A 22,068-nucleotide genomic window follows, 5' to 3' on the forward strand; every position below is an offset into this window, starting at 1 on the left:
TAAAAGGTCCAATAAATTGTGTACTAGAAGTATAATTAGACTTGTACCAGTTTAAGTGGGCAGTTGACGTGTTGTTTCTGTGAGTCTCTGTACGTTAGTGTACTGCTGAGCCAAGCAGTTGATTTTGTTTGTACACAATGGTACTTGAAATCTGTCTTCTGTTTTTACTGTCTCTTACTGTATCTCAGAACTCTGATTCATACTACTAATGGCATGAATAAATCAGTTTTGCCAAAGCTAGTAATAGAAACAATCTACATAATATGCAACAGAGCGCAACAGTGTTACACATACACACATATACATATGCATAGATACATATAAATAAATTTTATATATATATATATATATATATATATATATATACACATATATATATATATACATATACATATACATATATATATATATTCTATATATATATATATATACACATATATATATATACATATATATATAATATATATATATATATATATTATATATATATATATATATATATATATATATATATATATATATATATATATATATATATATATATATATACATATATATATATATAAAGGAATAATATTGTTCAGTGGAGGAAATCAAGACATTTGCCTCCCTTTTGTAAATGTGTTTCTTTCGAGGGACATGTAATAGTGATTATATTCTTTATGTAATTCAATAAACGTGATGAAGACCGCTATCATTGTGTGTACTTTGTCAGCATGGTAAAGGTGTACTCTCAGGTAAAGTTACTTAGGTAAAGGTGTACAGTCAGGTAAAGGTGTACTCTCAGGTAAAGTTACTCAGGTAAATGTGTAGTCAGGTAAAGGTGTACTCTCAGATAAAGGTACTCAGGTAAAGGTGTACAGTCAGGTAAAGGTGTACTCTCAGGTAAAGGTACTCAGGTAAATGTGTAGTCAGGTAAAGGTGTACTCTCAGATAAAGGTACTCAGGTAAAGGTGTACAGTCAGGTAAAGTTACTCAGGTAAAGGTGTAATTTCTGATAAAATTACTCAGGTAAATGTGTAGAGTCAGGTAATGGTGTACTCTCAGATAAAGGTACTCGGTCAGGTAAAGGTACGCAGTCAGGTAAAGGTACACAGTCAGATTAAGATACACAGGGAGATAAAAGTGTACAGTCAGTCAGGTAAAGGTGTGCACTCAGGTGCATAATGAGGTCCAGCATTGCTATGGAGGAAAAAGGGTAATAATAGCACTGTGATATAACATGGTGATTCATGGCAAAGTAACTTTACACCTGTGTTGCTTCAGTTTAAACATTAGAAAAATTAAAGAAGTAGCAATACAATTATTAAATGAGGATAAGTGTGTTGCAAATACATTGAAGTCACATTTAGTTTTATATTTATTAAAATGATTTTTGAGTTGTGCCAAGAATTCAGTCACTATATTTTAGAAGTAATTCAACAAAGGGGAAATAAAGTTAGAATATGTGTTTGGGAAGTAAAATATTATGCTATATTTTACCAGATCATAAAATGAAGTTCATTTTTTTGTGCTGTACTAAATATCTTTTGCTTGTGCGCTACCCTTATGCATGCCCATATTTAAGAATATGACAGATCTTTGCTTAGCTGTTGATTTTCTCGCCTAATGCTACGGATGAGCTCTACTTTACTGCAATATCTGTTTTACACACAAGATGGCACGATAAGCTTGGTTAGGGCATGAACAATCTGAAACAAGACAACCGTGTACAATAACTTGAGGACAGACATGGTTAAAGACAAGTAAAATAAAATATTCTGAGGTATACTGGTCAAAGTTACCAATACTCCATAAGACCAGAGACAGAGCCATCAATGATTATGCTACTTCACAGCTTGATTAGAGTTTATATCCTATTCAAACAGCAAGCTTGGCTATTTAGTTCTAAAACAGACATTTCAGAGTAGTTGGATTTAATGTATTTATCTTTATTCAGCTCAACTCAGATATGACGGTGCAGGGGTAATGGATAAACCAGTTTAAAGTAAAAAAGAAAAGAAAAAGCAATGTCTTAGGACTTAGATACAAATACCACATTGCACTCAGCTATATTCGCCTCTGCCAAGCATTTGGTGTGTAGTGAACAAGGTAAACGATTTTCACAGCAAGTATGGAGAATGTTCAATGTTTTGTCCCAGAATGGTCCCGTGTTTTGTCCCAGACTTCCCACCAGGCACATCCTTCAGAAGTGTCACGAATTAAAGAGCGAAGGATAAATATAAGTGTTCTTTTTCCTAGTTGTTCAGACAAGCTACTCAGTGGAAGCTGGCAGGTGCATGTCTGTCATTTCTCTAAAAAACATTTAGTTACCTGACCCTCACTACAAGCATTGTCCTGGACATACATACCATATGACAAATAAACTTAATCTTGACTTGAAATTTCATAGTGGGAACAGATAAAAGGTCTGCGTAAAGGTGGCACGCCACAGTACAGTTCCTTGTTCTAAGCTCTGTCCTCCTCTCAAAGACATTCGGTGCCTCCTGCTCATCTGCAATTCCCCACTGGACAGACTGGACTCCACTCGCTTTATGACGCCCCAGGAGATTGGTGAGGCAAGAACTGGAGTGTATGTGTTAAGTGTTCATCTCCTCCCCAAGCCTGCAGGCTGTTTGCATGTGGATGACTCCCTTCAGCTGCAGTTGCAGCCACTGGTAAGGTCCTGCACAGATGACATCACATTTCATATTATTTGACCCCCCCCCAGGTGCACTCTGCATCCATAGGCCCATAGTTGTACTTGTTCCAAAAGCAGAGGGCAGCCATTTATTCCCAGAGTGAGTCAGAGTGATGACATACTAACACTAAGATGGCAGGAACTGAAAGGTTAGTTCATCACTGCCATAAATTCAGAAATTTCTGAATAAATAAGTGGGACTCTCACCATGCAGCAGTTTATCCCTGAAGGTCTTTCATCTTAAGTAAGCCTCTGCCAGCTTTAGTTTAATACACAGCATTAAAATGAACATTCAGTCTTTAGATTAGTTTAGATCATAGTTATTACATTATTATCTGGACTTAAGTCACTGAACAGTCGTATGTTATAACTTGCATATGCTATCTCAAACCAGCGAAGAACTGTTAGTGTATTGCTAGACTGTGCTGCACTCTTCTGTCATACATTTACCATCGCAGATACTGTTTTACTTTAAAGACATTTATCGATTTATTTTATTACACCTTATGCATATGACAATAAGTACTTTTAACTCGACTAATGTAAAAAGCAAGCAATTCCTTATCTAAGAAATTCATTTTTATTTTGTTCGTAGCTATTTCCCTGTTTATATTTAAATAGTTGTCTTGGTTGGAAGGTCACGTGACTTTTTGGACCGTTGTAAATACCATAGGAAGGTAAAAAGCTGATGGATATGCCTATTTACCAAATATAGTGTAGAAACATTCATTATCATACACTTTTAGATCCTGATCCCCACATCATGGTGCTTTTTTTGCACCCCGTTGTGTAAAATAACAGAATTTGATACGACCGTGCGATATAGCTACTTCCGTAACTGGTGTACCACGTGACATACACGTGTCCTTGGAGTCAAGGCGACACGGTCGCGTGAAGTCGCGCGGTGTTTCTCGTGGTCCACGTAAACAGACTCAGCTAAGAAAACCCTGCTAGCTCTCTGTCTAGCTACGTCTAACTTTAGGTAGGCAGACTTATCCTTATAGTGTAGAATTCGGATTTGACTTAATTTAACAAACTAAACTGTTATATAGTTGTGACATAATTCTGACAACTGGTTGTAACAGTTGGAACACGTTATTGGATAAAAGAAGACGATAGCAACAATGTTGCCTCCCACTTTTGGACTATAATGAAGAACCTCAAATTAATATTTTTTTGTCTGAACGTCGTATTGTTGTGTCGTTGGTGAGTAGCCAAATGTACGTCTAGTACTAAGTAAGCACAGTTTATTCTCAAACTTGTTGAGAGCTTTGGCTACCTAGACTAGCTATCCTAACTAGGTTAGCTAGGTATTCCTCTGACAGCTGTCATATTAACTCCTGCCCGCACTAGCATTAGCTAGCCAGCTAGCTAACTTGGCTAGCTTTCAGTCTACAGTGTGGTAGGTTCTCAGAGATTATATCTTGCTAGCTAGCCATTTAACGTTAATTAATCATACATACACATACACACACACACGATTAAGAGTAACGTTTGTCTCATAACTTAACATAGAAACTAGCAAGATAGAGCTAGTATCTAATTTTTAGAACATTACTCATAGACAAACGTTAGCATGTTGAAGAAGACTGCTGGATAGTTAGCGTGGTGTAACGTATCTCCCGATAATACATGACAGTTGTCATTTCAAATTTCCTAAAGATCAACCTGTCAGCTTCGAAGTTATCGCTAACTAATTTACAAGTGGTTCCAGAAAGGAAGTGTATACGGTACATTAACGGTCCAAAGCCAGAATATGTGTATCTTCTATTTGAAAATGAACGTTTTAGGGCTAGCCACTCTAAGATACCGTGAGACAGTTCATTCACAACGGGGCATGCTTTACTGAACATGGGTGAGCTCGTTTAGATTTTCATGTAGAGTGATTGGCATTCCTGTATTGGGACACTGAGCAAAACAAATATAGGCTAGGCAATGATGCAAAGAAACCGACTTGGATAGCTATGTGTATTTTCTGTATATATCTATGAAGGCTAGGATTAGTGTTACTGTCAGGATGTGTGGAGTCATCGTCACACACACACAAGTGCTGTAGGAGCAAAACCGTATCTTATCGAATCTTACACATGCAGTGCAGTTCAGAAGGTCATGTTGTGTGTCTTAATCCAAATAGATTAGATGTCTTTAACAGCAATGTGTAAGGCTGAAAAGGGAGTTCTCTCCCCAGATACCTTAGCCATAGAACATTCTTATTTGAACTGCAAGAGATCAGTGATTGACATATTAATTCTGTTTGTTAAACCCAGACATGAACTTGCTCCGGCACTACATAGTTCACATTGTAGTTTCAGGTTGAAAGTCTAGGTGACAAGTCAGATTATAGAGTACATGTATCCGGTCGATGCTACATTTGCGGTCTCTTTAAAAGATGGACTTCACCCAACCACCTGCACCATGTGTGTGGTTGATGCCACGTTTGCGGTCTGGTTAAAAGGTGGACTTCACCCAACCATTTGACATCGAGCCAGTCTTTCATGGAAAAACCACCAGTGTTCAGGAGAGAGGAGATGGAATATAATACCCTTCTCTGGAAGGAATGTAACCTGTCATTGGACGACTGTTTCAGGCAGCTGGCATTACATGGTAGTGCAGTGAGGCTGTGTTACTGATGGAGAGGGTGAATTAGCCAAGACAGCTTTGGCAATGGTTCCCAGGTTCCTTCACTTCTTCACTGACAAGACATTGTCCTTCGTGTCTTCTGATTTGAGAATGCAGTTTGAGGTGCTGTCATTAAACTATGACATTGTGTTTTAACGTAAGCTGAGATCATAAGTGTCATGCAGACCCCCTGGTTATTAGTCGCCTTTTGAGGGACAAAGCATTTCTACTTTGTGCTGTGTCATGGTACCCTGCAGAGCACCCAATTGTTAGGCCATTATTTAGCATAGTGACACTTGAACTGTAATATTTAAATTAGTGGTGGTATGAGGTACCCAACACCACTATGTACTCAAATGGGCAATGATGCTTGCTGCAGCGGTCATGGGTGTGATCTTACAGTGTGATGTGTGTAAATTGTGCATATTGATAAGATGACAAAAGCAGAAATGAAATATTTGTTGGAGATCTTGCTTGCTTCTGCTGCTAGGGTGTATGGGGCATTATTGGTAATTTGAACAGGGAGAGTGTGGACTCTTTTCAGGCACCCTCTTCAACATGGCCATTGCTCGGAGCAGGACAAACCCAGACCACAGAACAAGACAACACCGGACATCACTAAGCAGCAGGAAGAGGCCAAGCAGGACAGCAGGGATGACGAGGTACACTAGCCTCTTATAATGCGTTTTCCTCATGTTTCTCTTTTAGGGCATATTGCACATTTATCTCTGCAGTGGACATTTCCTCCTACACATTAAGGTTTTCATTGTTAGTGGCAGATCTCGTTCCTCTCCAACATTTGACATAATCTGTGTGTGGGGAATCTGCCTTGTACTATTTTGCTAATCTCTATATCCACTCTAAGCATTAGTTTGGAATGCCAGGTTTGAGTCACTTAATAGCACCTACTAAAATTTTTTTTAATGTTATACACACTTACATAGGCCACTTTAAAAGACTTGCTGCTCTAATGCAGTTTTAATTCGGAGACCTTTAGGTAGATTTTTGATGCCGGTACATTTTGGAGCACTTTTTGTTAATTCTCTGATGTGAATGTTAAACAGACGGTCTCCTTGGAGCTACCTGCCCTTCATACTAGTGTACACAGCTCACAGATGGACATGGGTCCAGTAGAGGAGCAACAAGCTCTGGAAAATGGACTGCAAGAGAAAGGTGAAAAGGTATGACCATACTGGGTGTGACATTTATCTGCTGCCATTATCATCTGACTTGCGAGATTCTTTTTAAAATCCTGCATTCTTGAAAAGATATCTTAAGCTCACTGTTTTGATCAAACATGCATGAGAATGTTCAGTAGAATGTTCTCTCAGCTTCATCGAAGAACAAACATTTACACACACACCACCAGGGCGTTCAACAGCTGTTCCTTTATTGACCTACCCAGGATTCTGTTTAGGAAACCAGTAAACAGCCTTCAAAATGCTATCAGAAGGATTTACAATTACAGCATTTGGCAGATGCTCATCTTGCAGGTGACCTGTATGTTTATCAGTATGACAGTTCGTGTGCTGTCTGGCAGTCAAACCCATAACCTCAGTCTTGCTAGCATCTTACTGTGACCTGCTTGGTCACATGAGCTACTGGTGCATGATTTTAATAAATCTGGTATTTGCAGGTGGAGAGGACCACAGCAGAGGTGGAGTTGACTCCAGAGACAGGGGTTCCTGAGCCTGACCCAGACCAGGCTGTTCCAGAGTCTTCCATTCCCCAAGAGCAGAACATCCGATCTCGGATCACAGACCTCCCATTTGTCCCTGATGTGCCTGGAACTGCTAGCCAGTCCTCACCTGTCTCTGACATCCTGTCCTCCGGGGCCACTGCCTTATCTGGGCTGGTCCCCTGTGGGTGAGAGCTGTTCAGTTTTTTTTTTTTGGTTTTTTTTTGTTTTGTTTTGTTTTGTTTTGTTTTTAATTGGCCAAAAACCAGATCAAACACGTTTTGCCCTTGATTTGAACTAAACTGTGAAATCTGTCTATTTCAAGGCTTTTTTTTATAATCCACCAACTAATATCTAGCCAGAAAACTTCAGCAAAATGTCTTTCTGTGTTTATCCTTTTGAATATACATTTACACAGGCATCTCCTTTCTTTCTATTATGTGTGAATACTACTGAAAACAGACCAGAGTTGTGAACCATTTGTAATTTCTTTCTCCTCCCACATTTGGTTGTTTTTGTTTTTCCTTCGCAGTGATGCTGATGACTCCTGCACCTCTGCTTCCATCAACACTGTTTCTTCCACGGCTGCCTGTGATGCAGCCGAAAGCCCTCCATATGACACAATCCTCGCCAGGTATGCCAGCAACACAGCACCTTGCATCAGTGTAGTTTAAAAATCCAAAAGACAACAGCTGCTTATTAAAAGATCCACTACTGTGCAGTTTTAGCTCATCTCCTTTAGTTCCTCACCCAGCTGAGAAACTCTTCACAAGAGGAATCTGATTGGATAGAATGCTGAATGTGCAGCAGTTCAAATCTTGGCACAGATAACTGTGCTGGATCAAACTTTTTATAATGAATTTACACTCTTCATGGCAACAGGCTGCAAGTCTCTTGAAATGGCGGTTTGGGTTTGTTTGTTTTTTTGTTTTTTTTTGGTTCGATTAGATTTTGGCTTCTGGATTGGCTTAAACACATGAAATAGTTTTTTTTTAAAAAACCCTGCCAAAGTATGAAAGGGTCCCCAGGGTTTGGAATATTAGAATATCTCTTTTGCAAGTCAGGTTATGCAAGTTTGAAAAATAGATTATGCAACACCTGCTTATTATTCCAGTGAGACAGTATTTTCACCATACATGGTGTGAGCAAAATTTACAGAACACATTTAAGGAAGTAGCTGAATCAAAATGCTGACCTAAATGGCAAGTAACTAGGTAAGAAAACTAGTAACTAGAAGTCAGCATGATATAATCTGCTCTATTTGCTAGTAATCCTCACTCACAGGTTCTGTTGCCTTGCTCTATTCCTGTGCTACAGTGGTCTTCCCATGGTTTTGGAGAATGTCAGCACTCCTGGAGCAGAGAAGGGTACGAAGGGCATTTTAGACCGAGCAAACCAAGGAACCAATGCTTCCAGCAGGTTGGAAGTACAGGTGAGTGCTTCCAGTAGCACTGCGAGAACCTGGCCAGGTGCACATCTCAAGAACACTGAACAGTGTACAGATGTAGGTCCAAATGCTAACATGATTCATAATTAAGATGAAATGTAATTATGACTCATGTTATAATGATGGATGTAGGTCCAAATGCTAACATGAGTCATAATTAAACAATGAAAGCCTCACACAGACCCATGTTATCCGAGATGGCTACCATGAACTAATGCCCATGGGAACATTTTGGCTTGATGCCCCTTATCCCTGCTACTCGCTAAGTTCATTTTGCAGATGTAGCTATGCTACTTACATTTATAAGAAGAAACAGAAAAAAGAATAACACAGAATGTGGCTGGCAAATAACTCATCACTGTAGGTGGTCCTACAGAAATATGTTAAAGCTGTCTTGTAGCCCATTGGCGCAGTCAAGACATTTCTGTGGTTTCTGATGTTAGTCTTCTTGTTTGCATGCTTTTGTACCTGTGATCAAGGCACTGTGAGTAACTTGAACATCTCTTAATATTGACAGGATGTTCACACCACTATGGAATCAGATCCGTCTGTTCCCAGCAAAGACCCGGAAGACATTCCTACTTTTGATGAGTGGAAGAAGATAATGATGGAGGTAGAGAATGAAAAAAGTAAGATTGTGTACTCAGTTAACACTTACAACAGCTCTGTTCTATTTCACATGAACACAATTACTAATCTGAGTGAATTCTCTGATGTTCAGCTTCTTATTTCCTTGAAATGATCTCAGTGTCTAAATTACTCAAATAACACTATTTTGTTTCAACTCCACCAGGTCAAACTACACACACTTCCTGTAATGGTGGTTCCAGCACTGTTAAGAAAGTACAGAAGACTACAAACTATGCCTCTGTGGAATGTGGAGCCAAAATCCTGTGTTCTAATCCTGAGGCAAAGGTATTCAAAGCATCTCACTATATAACAGATTGTAAGGGTTGTATATGGCACTGATGTTAAACAGCTGGCAGGCTTATAGTGATGATGCCTTGTTTCACTGAAGAGTAAGTCTCCAAAAAGTGTGAGCAGTAGTTTATTATACATGATAGAGCAAGTTCATCATACAACTATAAAGTAACCAAACTATAATTTTTTAGCAGACCGAAGTCTAGCCTCAGAATAATAATCTTTGTTGTCATAGTGTAGCCTTTTTTAATTGTTTGTTTGCTTGTTTATATGGTAGAGCACCTCGGCCATCCTAATGGAGAACATGGATATGTATATGTTGAACCCCTGCAGCAATAAGATATGGTGAGCTAATTACTGCATGCAGAATGTGCTTCCTGTGGCTGAATTGACGCAGTAAATCTTACTGTGGGAGTACTGTTCCAGGATCAGATTGCTTCCTGTTATACTGCTATATGTCAGACTTATTCAAGCACAGCCTCTCCTGAACTAAGTAGAGGAAGACTTAGAACTAGTAGTTAGACTATTTGTGGGACTAGTAATAGTTTTTTTGAATCCTTTTATTTAAATGTAAGTGGCTTGCTACATCTGTCTTACCTTTAGGATGGAACCTGGTTGCTGTAATGTTGTTGGTTAGCAGGTAGTGCAAGTCAGCATGTGTTGTAAACAGTCTGTGGCACACAAGGCAGTGGTATTGCTTCTTCAGCTCCACACACTATACTTCACCGTTGCCTTTCTCCTGATCTTTCTTCATGTCCCTCCCCATTTTTCAATCACTGCTCCTCTTCCAATGACAGAACTCACCATTTCTTCAAGTTCAGCCATTCTGTTCCTCTCTGTGCACCTCCAGGTTTGTCATTGAACTCTGTCAGCCCATTCAGGTGAAACAGCTGGACATTGCCAATTTTGAGCTCTTCTCCTCGACTCCCAAAGACTTCCTGGTCTCAATCAGTGACAGGTCAGAACCTTTGGTTTTTCACTGAATGGTCTGCTCTGTTGGCCTGCATTGGCTGATCATTGGCTGATCGTTAGTTGATCATTGGCTGATCTTCTTGCCTGAATACGTTGGTCCATTAGCTTTCTGTTCAGAAAACATTGGCTGAAATGATGTTCACATAGATTCAGTTAGGCCCTCTGATTCCTCAGACAGTTTTGGCACATAGTTTCACTTACGATGTACATGATCTAAAACTCAGCCATCACTGGTGGTAGTTTTCCTCATAGCACTGGTATTTCTCTTTGTCATTATCATTACCAGCCACTCTTTAGTTCCCATTATCAACCATCTAGTGTATCAGAATGCCGGAGAGACCAGGTTAAAAAGTTTCCTTTAAGATAGAGAGGGGCTGTATCTTTCCTTTCCTACTGTGTTATAGTTGTTGTTATTGATCTCGGTGAGCTTGCCTCAGTCTTTATTTTACTGGTCTTCGGTATTGGTTGTAATTGTAAATACAGAATAATTTTATATATATATATATATATATATATATATATATATATATATATATATATATATATATATATATATATATATATATATATTTGTATATATATATATTTGTGTATATATATATATATATATATATATATATATATATATATATATATTTGTGTATATATATATATATATATATATATATATATATATATATATTTGTATATATGTATATATATATATGTATATATGTATATATGTATATATATATATATATATATATGTATATATATATGTATATATGTATGTATATATATATATGTATATATATATGTATGTATATATATGTATGTATGTGTGTCATCTAATAGAATGTATCCTAGCCAGTGCAGTATGTCAAGAGTTCAAGATACAGTTCATCTGGTATACTGATGAAATGCAGGAATCAATGCTGATACCTAGAAGAAATGCAAAATAAGCATAAACTACATCAGACCACTATAACTGCAATACCAAACAATACAAAACAATGTGTTCAGTTACTCAACAGTAGTATGACATTTTGATAGGTGCATGATCAGTGTTCGTTTAAATATTCCACAAATGTATTGTGCAAATAGTCAGGAAATAATGGAGTGATTTGTCCACAGATATCCAACCAGCAAATGGGCCAAGCTTGGGACGTTTCATGCCCGTGATGAGCGCACAGTTCAGAGCTTTCCCCTGGATGAGCACCTATATGCAAAATACGTCAAGGTACATGAGGATTTAAGGAATGGAGCCGCTTGTGTTTAAACCTAATTTGGCCGCTTCTCTGGCCACATTCACAAAGAATCATATCTGCACAGAACTGTTTTGGGTTAGATTTATGCTTTTCACCACATTGCGGTTAAGGTTTGTGAATGTCTCAGACAGGTATCTCATGTTTAGTATAAACTTTTTCAGAATTGGAGTGTTAATTCATGATCGGTTCACATATCTTCTGATACATTACTCCTATCTCTTTACTCTTCATGGGTAGTATTTGGGTAGGATTCATTTGTCAGTTTAAAGCCATAATCAGCAACTCCATTCTTTTATTCTACTAGTGTATCTCTCCTCTCAGTGGTTTCTCTTTTTTCCCCCTCTCTCTCTCTCTCTTTTCTGCTTCAGATGTTCACCAAGTACATTAAGGTTTGCCCTCCTCTTTTCCTAAGATGTGCTTGGATGCATAGATGAAAAGATCAAAGCTGAGTGTGGTGTTGGGGGACTGTAATGTAGTCAGTCACCATTTACTTAGCTGAATTACACCTCTGCTACAGGTTGGCCGCAAACAATCTCCAAATGTGTAGAAATGTTTAAAAGGTCCTGAAAGCAGAGTGCAGTAGTGGTATGAGGCTCTCACTCATCTGTTGAAGTCATTTCCCACATGCATTTCCTAAACTCAGCCCCTCAGGAAAATGTGATGAGCCTCTTTAGGTATCTCAGACCTAACAGCAGCTACTGAGTAAACACCTGAATACTTTAATGATGACCTCTGAACTGTGCACCTACCTGTGAAACTAAAGCTGGGTCTCCTGGGTGAGGCTGTCTGATGTTGACTTTGGCACAGATGATGCCCTGTGGTCAGTAGATATTTCCTTACAACTCAGCTAAATAGTTACTCACTGCTGCTGGAGGCTTTGTTTTAGTGACTCTTGGTAGTCATGCGTGTTGGGCCGAAGTGCACTATGAAATTATTCATGTGACTATGCACGACGCAGGTCATTTCTTCATGAGGCAGGCTGTGTTGGGTGTGTGTTGTTTTTAAAATAACAATACTTATACACTCACTCTATTTGTTTCACTGACTAACTTTGAATTATGTGTTGTACATAGTAAATGGGTGCTCTTATCTAAGGTGACTCATTTTTTTATTGTTCCACATGGTTTTGAAATCATGTTAAGTGGGCCATTTGCAACACAAGCTGCACTCAGGGAGGAGACTCAAGCCATTATGGGCCCTTTTTGTGATAAAAGTTCAAATATTTTGTATTTTACAATCAGAACAAAGACCTGTAATGGAGGCTCTGAGTCGAGTGCTTATAAACTCCAACCTGACTGCAGCTCAATAACTCCACCTTCTCTGGTTCCTTCTGTTGGCAACTTGGTAGTGTTTTTCTGCTTCCCTTCATTTGTTCAGTTCTGTGTCACTACACACACAATTTTGGGGGTTCTGAAGTACTTTGGACAATCAGGTTGGTCAATCCCGTACCTGTTCAGCACGTGCTTCTCTCAGTAGAGTAGGTTAGGGAAACGAAATGTCCATCATTATCTCCCATTATATGACTTTGCAATACTTATGAAATTAATGGTGTGTACCTGCTTTATGAATAATATTCCTATTATTCTATAGTTTGTTCACAGGTTGGTGTCTGAATAGAGGCGGTGCTTTTGGGTGGTGTCATTCTTGTTTTTGTTGTTGTTGTAGGTGGAGCTGCTATCACACTTCGGGTCAGAGCACTTCTGTCCCCTCAGCCTCATCAGGTAACGGATGCCAAATGTTTCATAACACACGAAACAGGATGGACTGAAGAACGCATTCTGTCTAATTAATGATTTAGGTTACGTGTACTATCCTCGCTTGACTGAAGTAAAACATGACATTTTAGTTTAAATTCTTTTGCCTGTAAAATAATAAATGATAGTCAATCTTTTGGTGTAAGCAAAACAAGGAAAATCAAAATGCTGTAACCTTAAGTAGATATAGGGGAAGGAAAATCAGACTCTTTTGTACCAGCAAGAATAAAAATCCATAGATTTTCTTAGTCATTTTTGTTCTACATGTAGGTAATGTTATGTTAAATGTTAAATAGATTGTGCCAACATGGTTTATCATGGCTGCCTAATAGTTTCAAACTATTCTGCCTTCTTTTGTTCATTATACCACATTGCCCATTTTACTTTGGCACATGTTTAATAATGTAAATCACTTTTAAGCTGTGCATTGCTAACTCTTATAAAATGATATCAGTATCAGTAGGAGTCAAGTGCGGTTTGCTTTAAGGTCTGTGTCTGCCTCTTTGTTTTGTGATGTAAGGGTTTTTGGCACAAGTATGATGGAGGAGTATGAACTTAACTCAGAGCCATCGGAGAGACTCCCTTTCCAGGATGACGACTATGGTGAGGCCTAGCTGTTACGCTCCAGTAGTCAAGTAATGATCCACAGAAATGCTGACTCCAGACAAACATTCTGGTTTCTGGTTTAACCTTCTGAGATATCCTTCTGTATATGCATTACAAGGGAGAATCAGCTGTCAGTTTGAATATGTCTTTTCTGTGCTTGGGGTGGAGAGTCACCGATTTAATGTTAGCAGCTATTGGCAGTTGCATATAGGAAAGTACTGTCATACTACAATTTAAATGTTTCTCTTTAACTGTAGATGACCCACCTAGATATGCACATTCAGATGACAAAACTTCAAAAAATCTAATCGGGTCTGCCAAAGGTGAGTGTCATGGTATTTGACATCTTGTTTATGTCTTATTTGTTTCTTGGCCTGATTTGATTACAGGAATGAATGCATTGTGTTTAATATTTACATTTACATTTACGGCATTTAGCAGACGCTCTTATCCAGAGCGACTTACAAAAGGGCTTTGTCATTTACTCATAGAATATATCCTAAAACAGTACAGTAGGTTAGAGTCCGACATACCATTGAACTAGAATACTGTGGAATACAGGGATTAATGTTGATACCTAGAAGTACAAAATACATAATGTCTATCTTAAGCAATGATAAGTGCAATAATCAATAAGCGCTAGAGTTTGTTAAACAACATCAAGAATACCCTACAATAAGTATTAATTTAGTCAGTCAATATAGGAGCAGGGTCAGTTGTCCTTTAAATATTCTGTAAATAGATGGGTCTTCAGTCTGCGTTTGAAGACTGCAAGGGACTCTACTGTCCAGACAGCAAGTGGGAGTTCATTCCACCATCTTGTAGCCAGGACAGAAAATAGTCTTGATGCTTGTCATCCATGAGACCTGAAGCAAGGTATTTCAAGCCGAGCCGTTTTTGAGGTTTGAAGTACTCGAGGCACGGGCTTTGAACATTGACCTCATGTATAAAGGGGCTGGTCCATTTTTGGCTTTGTAGGCAAGCATCAAGCTTTTAAATCTGATGCATGCAGCTACAGGGACCCAATGAAGGGAGCACAGCAGTGAAGTAACATGTGTGAACTTCGGAAGATTGAAGACCAGTCGTGCTGCTGCATTCTGGACAGGTTGTAGAGGTTTGATGGCTCTTAGAGGAAGACCAGCAAGTAGTGAGTTGCAGTAGTCTAGTTTTGAGACCACAAGACTGCACAAGCACCTGGGTAGCTTCCTGCGAGAGAAAGGGCAGAATCCTTCGTATGCTACAAAGGAGGAATCTGCAAGACTGGGTTAAATTAGAAACATGAGTTGAGAACGACAACTGGTTGTCCAAAGTTCTGCCCAGGCTACTGGCAGCTTCGGATGGTGATACCAGGGAGTTCTTGAAGAAAACTGTGAGGTCATGGTAACGGTTGGGAGTACCTGGGATGAACAGAAGCTAGGTTTCACTGGGGTTGAGCTTCAAGTGGTGGGCTGTCATCCATGATGTGATGTCAGTCAAGCATGCAGAAATACATCTCAAGACCTGTATGTCAGAGGGTGGAAAAGAAAGAAGTAATTGAGTGTCATCAGCATAGCAGTGGTAGGAGAAACCATGAGAAGATATTACATCACCAAGAGAAAGAGTATACAAAGAGAAGAGAAGGGGGCCCAATACTGAGCTTTGTGGAACACCAGTAGAGAGTCTACATGGTTTGGATGTGGATCCTCTCCATGTCACCTGATAGGACCGTCCCTCCAGATTGGACTGAAACCATCTCCAAGCAGAGCCAGTCACACCAAGCCTGAAGAGAACAGAGAGAAGAATGTTGTTTTTCATTGTGTCAAAGGCTGCTGAAAGGTCTAGAAGAATAAAAACAGATGACACTTTAGCAGCTGTTTTTACGTCACTGCTATGAGGGCTGTTTCTGTAGAATGTGCTGGTTTGTAGCCAGACTGATTGGGCTCATGCAGGTGGTTCTGGGTGAGGAAAAGAGACAATTGATTATAAATTGCACACTCGAGGGCTTTTGAGAGGAAAGAGAGAAGTGATACCGGTCTGTAGTTGGTAACGTTGGAGCCGTCAAGTGTGGCCTTCGTGAGGATTGGTACCACCCTGGCAGTTTTGAATGCAGTTGGCACATATCCAGAACATAAGGAGTTGTTGATTATGACAGAGATGAAAGGAAGCAGATCTCTTGCGATTGTCTGGAACAGAGCGGAAGGAATTGGATCCAACGGACATGTAGTTGGATTGCTGGAAGTCAGGAGTTGAAGAATTTCATCTGAGGAGAGAGGAGAAAAAGAAGTCAGAGAGTTGGATGTTGGGGAATACACATTGGTTGGAGGAGTGGGAACAAAGGAAAAGGACTGTTGGATTGCTGCAACCTTCTCAAAGAAGGTGATAAAATCCTCTGGAATAAGAGATGAGGAAGGAGGGGCAGGGGGAGGATTCAGGAGAGAAGAAAAAATAGTGAAGAACTTGCATGGATCAGATGCTGATTATTCGAATTTTTCTCTGTAGTAGGATGAATTTTCGGATGTTACTTCCAGTGAGAAATTGGAAAGGAGAGACTGGTATGAGCTGAGTTCTGAATCTACGTGAGATTTACTCCATTGCCTCTCTGCAGTCCTTAGTTCTCTCCTGTAGCAGCGAAGTGTTTCTGTTGGCTGGGGGCAGGTGGGGAGGACTTAGCAGGTCTAGAGGAGAGAGTGTAGAAATGAAAGAATTTGTAACTGTATCCAAAGAGAGAGAAGACAGAGCATCAGGGTGAGGAAGAGTGGACAAAATAGTAGAAGTAAGGGAAGAGGGAGTTATGGAGTGCGGATACATAATGCATAATAATAGACATTATGTTTCTTTTTGAAGAGTGTATGTTGGCAATAAAACAAAAAAAAAAAAGTCCAGCATGAACCATTACAGGGTAAAATAAAACTAACATTTACAGTATACTGGCTTTTTTACATAACCACTAGTAGCCAAAGGTTAATAAACTATAGCATAATTGGGTTATTTGTACTGTTTATAAACACAGACTATGCTGTATATTTACAGATGCTATTCTAAATATGGTGAACAACATTGCTTCCAATGTATTGGGTGGAAATCCAGAAGATGGGATTGGAGGTACAGTCTACACACACACACACACACACACACACACACCAGTGAATGGTTTAAAGAGTTTGACCCATGAGGTACACTTTGCTTCTATAAGGGCATGGAAAAATAAATGCCAATAAAATTGCCAAATAGGCCCAAAACATAAAAGTATTTACATCTTTCTTTGATGTTTGGCAGGCAATTATTCCTCTCTAGATCTAAATTTGACAGAAACATCAGGAACACCGGCAACCCCTACCACCCCCTCTGATATTATGTGAGTTCTGTAAATATGAAGCCTATTAACATTAAAAGACTGGAAATTTAATTGGAAAACAACTTGGATGCTGTCTTGTTGTCTTAGGAGCCTCTGATGCATTACTTATTACTCTGTGTTATTATTCTTACTAAGGTTGCATTATTTATTGGATGGCATATAGGAGAGCTTTGCCAATATGCTAATAAAAACTTAAGATTACTTGACCAATAGAGGCTAATTAGCTTGTGTAAGCGTTTATTTACTCATAGTTCTTTGGGTAAACATTCCTTCACTTCTCTTATTTCCTCAGGCTAGAGATGCTGAAGACAGACCAGCATAATTTTAATGAAATCACAGAGACACTTCCTATCATAGAAGACAGAGGAGGTGAGGCCTCGCTCCCAGAGACTCCCTCAGCAGTGCTGCCAGCTGTAGGGTCCCTTGTCCCGGAGTCCCCTGACCAACAGCAGATTGTCACTTTGCTGCCCAAAGAGGAAGGGGAGGAATCAGAGGCCTCAGACCAATCAGAACAGCCCCCTGGCTCCGTGACACAAGAGGAGGAGGAGCAGAGAGTGAAGGCAGAACGGGATCGGCAGTACTCAGGAGTATGGGAGAGTGTGAGGTGCCATGAACTGACTCCTCACCGCTGTTCTTATGTCCTTTCTCTTCAAGAGCACCTTCTGCAGCAGTGCTTCCCACTGCTGCCTTTCGAGAGGAAAAAGGAGATGAGGAAGAATGGACAGCAGTCACAATCTCAACCCAGCATGGATCGGCAGGAAACGCACACACCAGTTCCAGTTGTGGTTTCATCATCTATAACGCAGGAGCTCCACACGGTGGAGGCTTCTTCCCTTCCGGAAGCTTCCACCTCACAGGTAGTGGTTCCACATTTCCCTGAGAGTGAAAGCAAGCCTGAAGTGGGACTTGTGGATCTTGCACCGAGTCTAACCTCGACCCTGCTGGAGCCTGCGTCCGCCCACACTTTTGCCTCCAGAGCCACCCAAGCTGTAGACTTCCTAGCCCCTTCAGCCACGGAGCTTTCTGACCAGCAGCTCCCACCACAGGTGCAGAGCAGAGAGAAACCAAGAAAGCTCAAAAACACCTCCGTCCTTACCTCCCACTTAGTATCAACATCCGCTCCAGTTTTAGCCACCAGAATGGATGAAGCAGGTCATGACCCCAAGCCCCAGTCTGCACCGGAGAAATCAAGTGCTGAAAAAGACACCTTAAGAGTGAGTGTGATGACCGACACCATGGACCAGGCACCCTTCAGCCCTGTCTCCACCCCCTCAGGTCAGTCCTCTCAACCAGCTATGACCAGGACTGCAGCTGCCGCTGGGACATTTACTCCTATGCCCATAACAGCACCCGTGGATGGGATGGCGGTTGGAGCTGAGCCCAGAGGTGAGGAGCTCCTGGAGGACATGACTCTCGGGGGCCATGCTGCAAATGGTCAGCCAAGCCAGCCATCCCCCACTGAGTTCTATGCTGAAATGCTCAGCACTACGGACGCGCCAGTCCCTGGCTCCAACCAGAAGGAGTCTGTCTTCATGAGACTCAACAACCGCATCAAGGCCCTGGAGATGAACATGTCTCTCAGTGGCCGATACCTAGAACAGCTCAGTCAGAGGTGAGAATGGGAAGCCCCAGAACTTTACAGGTTACTCTCTAACCTCTAGAGTTTATACTACATGTGCTTGATTTGTCCTTAGTCATTTTAATTTAATTTTATTTAAATTTCTTTTTAATATATACGTTGTCTCGGCTTTCACAGGTATCGAAGGCAGATGGAGGAGATGCAGAAGGCTTTCAACAAAACCATTATTAAACTCCAGAACACGTCAAGGATGGCAGAAGAACAGGTCAGCAAGATCTAAAATTACTTAACTATTTTAACTACTTGAGATCCTAACAGACTAGAAAGTAAATGAAGCAAAGTTCAGTGACGGCATTTCTCTGTGTTGGCGCAGTTAAGTGAACAGTTATTGCGGACACTGCTTTCATATATTTTTCTCCAGTATAGCAATCAGTGAAGGCTGGCTGAAGATCGCTGTTACATTTGTTTTATTCCCTGTAGGACCAGAAACAGACCGAGTCTATCCAGGTCCTGCAGGGGCAGCTGGAGAACGTGACTCAGCTTCTTCTGAATCTGTCTGCGCGAGTGAGCCAGCTACAGACAGAGGTAGCCGATAACTAGGCTGTGATGTGAGCCTTTTCACAAGCACCACTACCATCTAAACATGCCTCTGTGTTGTTGTGCAGGTCTGTTAGACACAGCTACCTGCTGCTCTGTCTCATCCTCTTTGTTGTTGTGCAGGTCTCTGATAGACACAGCTACCTGCTGCTCTGTCTCATCCTCTGTGTTGTTGTGCAGGTCTGTTAGACACAGCTACCTGCTGCTCTGTCTCATCCTCTTTGTTGTTGTGCAGGTCTCTGATAGACACAGCTACCTGCTGCTCTGTCTCATCCTCTGCTTGCTGCTCGGCCTGGTGGTCTGCACCAATTTCTGTTGCGTGTCAACTGAGAGGCCATCGACAGAGCATGATGTGTCCCTGACACAGACCTACAGCTACTGCTGCCCTGAGCGGTCAGTCTCCCAACACTCTACATGCTTACTCGTGTACATGAGTGCGAGAGCGTGCAAGAGCGTGCGCTCGCACACACACACACACACGTGTGTTGGCATTTCTTTGGGTAGTTGTGTCCAGATGTTCTCATTTCAGAGCTTCCCCTGGTTATGAAGATGTGAGTCCAAAGAGGAGGGCATCCTTTCCCCTTACACAGTCATCAGGGCAGATTCTACCTACTGAAGGTAAAACTGTGTTTTGTTGTAAAGCAAACCTACAGCTAACAGCCTTTTAAAATACTGCATAACACTCATGGAATTAGTATTATATTTTGTTGAACTGATAGAAAGAAGTTTCTAAAGTTAGCAATGGCAACGCTTATTTCTCTTGATATAAATGATGTCTCTAAAAACAGATCATCAGTTTTGCTCTGTCAGGTGTATTGAGAGGGTTTTCTGTTCTAGAGGAGCTGAAGTGATTCAAAGTGCTTTGTGATTCATTTGCTGCAATTGGTGTTTATTTTGTGCCCTTTTTGTAGGTCCACATGAAGCTTGCAATGTAGTAACTGGAAATAAAAAGGTATGATTGTGTTTCTGTTTTACTGATTTCTCCAGTGTGGAACTCCAGGGGTCACGTACACATGACACTACTTACATGAAATGATCTTCCTTCAAGTTTGCTCCATGTTAAAGATGCTTGCAATTAGTCCCAAAGGGGCAGCAAACACTATGGCCACTTTGCAGACAGATTTAAGCCATTTTTACATTTTTTGAGTAACACTCTTGCTCTCTTTCCTCTTTCAGAAGAAACGTTGTAAAATGAAATCCAGAGGGATACCAGAGACGATAACTCCCACTCTCCTCTCTGTCCCCAATGGGGCACTGCCATGTAATGGCTGCCCTCCCCAAGGCTTGGACTTAAAACCGTCCTCGGCTTGTGTCCTGGGCCCCCTTCCCTTCTCCCTCGGGGACCCTCCATCTGAGGGCAGCTCCGAAGCCTCGTCCCAGTCGGACGAGCCTTCCTTCTGCGGCATCACTCCGTGCAGCCGCCTGTGCGATGGTCTCCCGCCCCTGAAGAGCCACTCAGAGCAGAGGTCCTATAAGCGACGGCGCTCCAAGACCGGAGGCCCCGTTGCCGAGCAACTACTCCAGTCGGTACAATGTAACGGCCCGCCGGTAGGGCCTGGACCCTCACTCGATGGCTTTAACAGGGCAAGAACGGAATGGAGTGCAGGCAGGGTTGGAAAATCTGACCTCTCCAGGCTGTCTTGAGAAAACCGTCTGGACTGAAACTTCCTAACACTGCTGTTCTATGTAGCGACCACTGATTGGTGGCTAGTAGCTTCATAGCCTATTTTTGGATGTGATAGCAATCTGGAGTCTAGCAATTCTTATGGGTTTAAGTGCCACTATAATGTTGCATTTATCCTGTGGATGTGTGAACACTGACCATGATTGTGGGAAGCCAGGACAAGGTCGTGGGCTTCGAGAAAATAATCTGCTCTCATACTGGAGTTCAGTTGAAGCTGAAAGCGTGGCTGGATGATGATTAACAATCGTCTCCATGCACTGCATCTTTTATCATAAAATCATAACTCACTGGTTTTTATCTGGCAGGGACTGGAGTAATGTGCTTTACTCAGTGATATTTGGACAAAAGTTGTTTGAGCAGTTTTGATAAAATAAAAAAATCATATCCTGAGCTTTAACTTGTTCTTTCTTGAACCAGATATTTTTGTCCCAGATTCAATTTCAGCAGTATGGTGGTTTCTAAAAGACTAGATAATCAGACTATAAAGATGAAATGGTAACACTACTGGATAGTAGTGTACTGTCTGTAATATTTGTTGACCAAATGCTCAACAAAAGACACATGCACCAGTACAGATGTTAGTCTGGCCAATGATACACACACACACACACACACGCACACACACCCCAGTACAGACATCAGGCTGGCCAATGCCAAAAACAAAAACCCCTACTAACTACAAGCCCGAGTCCTGCCCCATCTGTAATGGAAACCAAAAACTCTCTTAGCTAACTTCCTCACTGACCACAAAACACACTAACAAAGACCCAATCTCAAGACAAACAGCAACCAACCCTACTACATCTGGTATGACTAATGATATGCAATGATGAATATACATGCACACATGCAAAAGTCAGTAAAACATAATTGTACAAGTGAGCCCTGGGCTGCCGGAACTGCGCTTTGTAGGCCCTTTAATAGAACTTTTCACTAAAGAGAAACAGCGA

General features: G+C 40.8%; 1 protein-coding gene across 6 annotated transcripts; it reads left to right on the forward strand.

The window, feature by feature from the left end:
- Positions 1–2,545: 2,545 nt before the first annotated feature.
- On the forward strand, positions 2,546–21,508 carry LOC113592214 (SUN domain-containing ossification factor). 6 transcript variants are annotated; one of them, XM_081694767.1, is made up of 24 exons: positions 2,546–2,657; positions 5,844–5,961; positions 6,364–6,480; positions 6,936–7,165; positions 7,510–7,611; positions 8,295–8,409; positions 8,942–9,053; positions 9,218–9,339; positions 9,623–9,690; positions 10,196–10,303; positions 11,431–11,536; positions 11,933–11,953; positions 13,230–13,285; positions 13,839–13,921; positions 14,182–14,247; positions 16,934–17,005; positions 17,180–17,258; positions 17,551–18,870; positions 19,015–19,102; positions 19,318–19,422; positions 19,670–19,827; positions 19,964–20,052; positions 20,346–20,386; positions 20,611–21,508. In XM_081694767.1, exons 1-24 carry the CDS (start codon positions 2,620–2,622, stop codon positions 21,076–21,078), a joined length of 3,882 nt encoding a protein of 1,293 aa, XP_081550893.1. In that variant the 5' UTR covers positions 2,546–2,619; the 3' UTR covers positions 21,079–21,508. The 6 variants fall into 6 exon arrangements, with proteins under 6 accessions (XP_081550893.1, XP_081550896.1, XP_081550897.1 ...); XM_081694770.1 differs by lacking the exon at positions 2,546–2,657 and adding an exon at positions 3,563–3,662; XM_081694769.1 differs by lacking the exon at positions 2,546–2,657 and adding an exon at positions 3,576–3,900.
- The last annotated feature ends 560 nt before the right edge of the window (positions 21,509–22,068 follow it).

Source organism: Electrophorus electricus, chromosome 13 (genome assembly GCF_041902795.1).
Source record: "Electrophorus electricus isolate QZ-2024a chromosome 13, ASM4190279v1, whole genome shotgun sequence".
NCBI classification, from domain to species: Eukaryota; Metazoa; Chordata; class Actinopteri; order Gymnotiformes; family Gymnotidae; genus Electrophorus; species Electrophorus electricus.

What these genes read in the sequence shown, in the direction of transcription:
- LOC113592214 (XM_081694766.1), top strand. Translation starts at nt 3,831, where the DNA reads ATGAAGAACCTCAAATTAATATTTTTTTGTCTGAACGTCGTATTGTTG. An exon ending in TCTGGGCTGGTCCCCTGTGG is followed by an intron (nt 7,166 to 7,509) that starts GTGAGAGCTGTT and finishes TTTCCTTCGCAG; the next exon opens with TGATGCTGATGACTCCTGCA. An exon ending in TGTCCCCTCAGCCTCATCAG is followed by an intron (nt 13,286 to 13,838) that starts GTAACGGATGCC and finishes TTGTGATGTAAG; the next exon opens with GGTTTTTGGCACAAGTATGA.